The sequence below is a fragment of the Macadamia integrifolia genome, unplaced genomic scaffold (genome assembly GCF_013358625.1).
Source record: "Macadamia integrifolia cultivar HAES 741 unplaced genomic scaffold, SCU_Mint_v3 scaffold1448, whole genome shotgun sequence".
NCBI lineage: Eukaryota > Viridiplantae > Streptophyta > Magnoliopsida > Proteales > Proteaceae > Macadamia > Macadamia integrifolia.
The window spans coordinates 38,400-40,738 of record NW_024868205.1 but is presented as its reverse complement, the minus strand read 5'-3'; the positions used below and the strand labels follow the sequence as shown (position 1 = coordinate 40,738).

Here is a 2,339-nt window from a genome sequence, read left to right as displayed (position 1 = left end):
GTGGTGTAGGACAGGTTCGGGATACCTAGAAAATTATCCTAATTGAAGGTAGGAAGGCTGGGAAGGGTATCCAATTCATATATATTAGCATAGATGCAGAAATTCTCAGCAAGTACAGCCACAAATAAAGAAACAAACAAATCATATGTACAGAATTTCTCGCTAGTGTGCAAGGGAAAATTTAATAAAAGAAACATGATAGATGAGTACCTTCCTTTGTTGTCCAATGGATTAGAATGCTGTGAATAAGTGCTAAATCGCTACCTAACTCCACAGGAGGGGAAAATTGGATTTCTTGGAGATTTGACCAAGGTGGGTAGGGTATTTGGAATGCCACATCTTTCATCACAATCAGTCCTATTCCAGCCAGGAAGTATGATTTATTGGGGTTTATGGGCTGCTATTGTTGAACGAACAAATGGAAGGCTATTGAGAAATGAGAATGGAGGTTGGGGGAAATATGATGGAACAAACGACAACAGATTTGGGGGATTGAACCTGGATGGTTTGGTATGGATATAGTTTGAAAGGGAGGAGCGGATTAGAAGAACAAGAAAAAGATAGATTTTTATCTTGGCTTCACACCATCTTGGATTCACTCCAAAAATTTGCAGTCACTCATGATGCGGAAAAAAGAGATTAACCTAACGAGTTTCAAATACTTTCATTGTCCTCCAATAACGAGTACAAAGGGCATCATAACATCAAACAACAAAAAACAGTTATTTCCTAAGATTAACTACTCATATAACTACATATCAAACCTCTGAATAGTTATTTTTTAAAATATCTACCCATATAACCACTCCCACCACTTAACACTACAACATAATAATAACACTAAAACATGATAAGATAATAGTATGGCCCCAAATAATAAAAGTAAATCAAAATAATTAAAAGTACACAATACTTGTCATCTAGCTATAATGAAGTGACTTGTGGCTGTATGTGTCTATGTTTCTTCTGATAAGAACTGAATCCCTGGGTGATGTCCTCATCAGAGAGATTAGAACATATAAGCTTGTTGCATTGGTGATCTAAAGACATCATGTGTTTTATTATTAGTTTTACTGTTTCATTTTGGTATACAATGCTTTGTTGTTTCAAGTTTGCAGAGATGCCAGAATATGGCAATGCGACAAGCATTTTCAACTACTAAAATAATTCTGGCTGTAATTTTTATTTACTGTTCAGGAAAGATACATCTCCAATTGTTGATGGCTGTAGCTGCTACACATGTCAGAATCACACCAAAGCCTATATCAACCACCTGCTGAATGTTCATGAAATGCTGGCTCAGATTCTTCTAGAAATGTAATAGTTCTCTGTAACTGTTTGTTTGTTTTGCTTCTTATATACTTGGTGTCTTCATCTGAGATTAGTTTTCCCTACACTTTGCAGACACAATACTCATCATTATCTGGGATTCTTCCATTTGATAAGGGAAGCAATCAAGGAGGGTGAGTTTGATCTATTCCAGCAAAAGTTCATAGAGAGTAGGAGAGACCATCTAGTGGTGGCTTCTGTGTTCTCGTGATCAAAGCTGTTCTTCACGTAAGTGTTTGCAATCTCCTGTTTGCAAAACGCAGATGAGTATAGATGCAGTGTTATCAAGCTGTCTTCAGTTAAGGCATATTTAACTTTAAAAACGGAAATTAAGAAAGCTATTAAATTGATAAATATTGTCCAGGAAAATTTCCTAAATGTTTTTGAAGAGGCTGCCAGTACAAACAAGCTCAATGTACAAGATAAATGTGGCACGCTGGCTGAAGGGATTGATCAAAACGCTTGTGTATTTTTCTGGATTTTCTGTTGTCATGGAGTTTTGGGGAACTTGGTGGAATAGTAATTTTTTTTTTTGGTTGATTGCCTTGGGCACCTTTCTTTTTTCCTTTTAATATGAAAAATCCTCACAGTAATTGTTTTTACATGATCCGAACAAGCCATCACACGTGCAACATTTTTTTTGATATTGAAAATTATATTCATTCAGAAAGAACAGAGTGACTGTGGGTGATCATTTGTAAACATAATTACAGAACGATTCAGTCCTGGCTCTGCTCGCCACTAGATGGACTATAGAGACTTTTGCAAGACATTGTTTTTCCAATTCAAGAGTTTTAAGATCCTTTCTCAAGGATTTAAGATCTAACAAAAAGGTAAAAACCTCCCACAACCAGTACTCTTGTCCCAATTGAGAAAGCTTGATGATTTCTTCACAATCAGTTCAAATTGTGGTGGAAGTGATTCCTAATTGTCTTGCTTGGTGAACTCCGTCGATAACTCGTAGCACCTTTGATTCTGCTGCACTTCCTGCTTGATCCATTGAGGGAAAT

General features: G+C 36.5%; 1 protein-coding gene across 2 annotated transcripts in view; it reads left to right on the top strand.

Moving 5' to 3' along the window:
- Positions 1-1,931, top strand: part of LOC122063743 (queuine tRNA-ribosyltransferase accessory subunit 2-like) — an 11,370-nt gene extending 9,439 nt beyond the window's left edge. Inside the window, exons 9-11 of one of the 2 annotated variants that reach the window (XM_042627448.1) lie at positions 1,198-1,317; positions 1,405-1,557; positions 1,694-1,931. In XM_042627448.1, coding sequence (XP_042483382.1) covers positions 1,198-1,317; positions 1,405-1,540 — 256 coding nt within the window. In that variant the 3' untranslated portion in view covers positions 1,541-1,557; positions 1,694-1,931. Of the gene's footprint in view, positions 1-1,197; positions 1,318-1,404 lie in introns of both variants that reach the window. The other variant, XM_042627447.1, reaches the window with a different exon arrangement.
- The last annotated feature ends 408 nt before the right edge of the window (positions 1,932-2,339 follow it).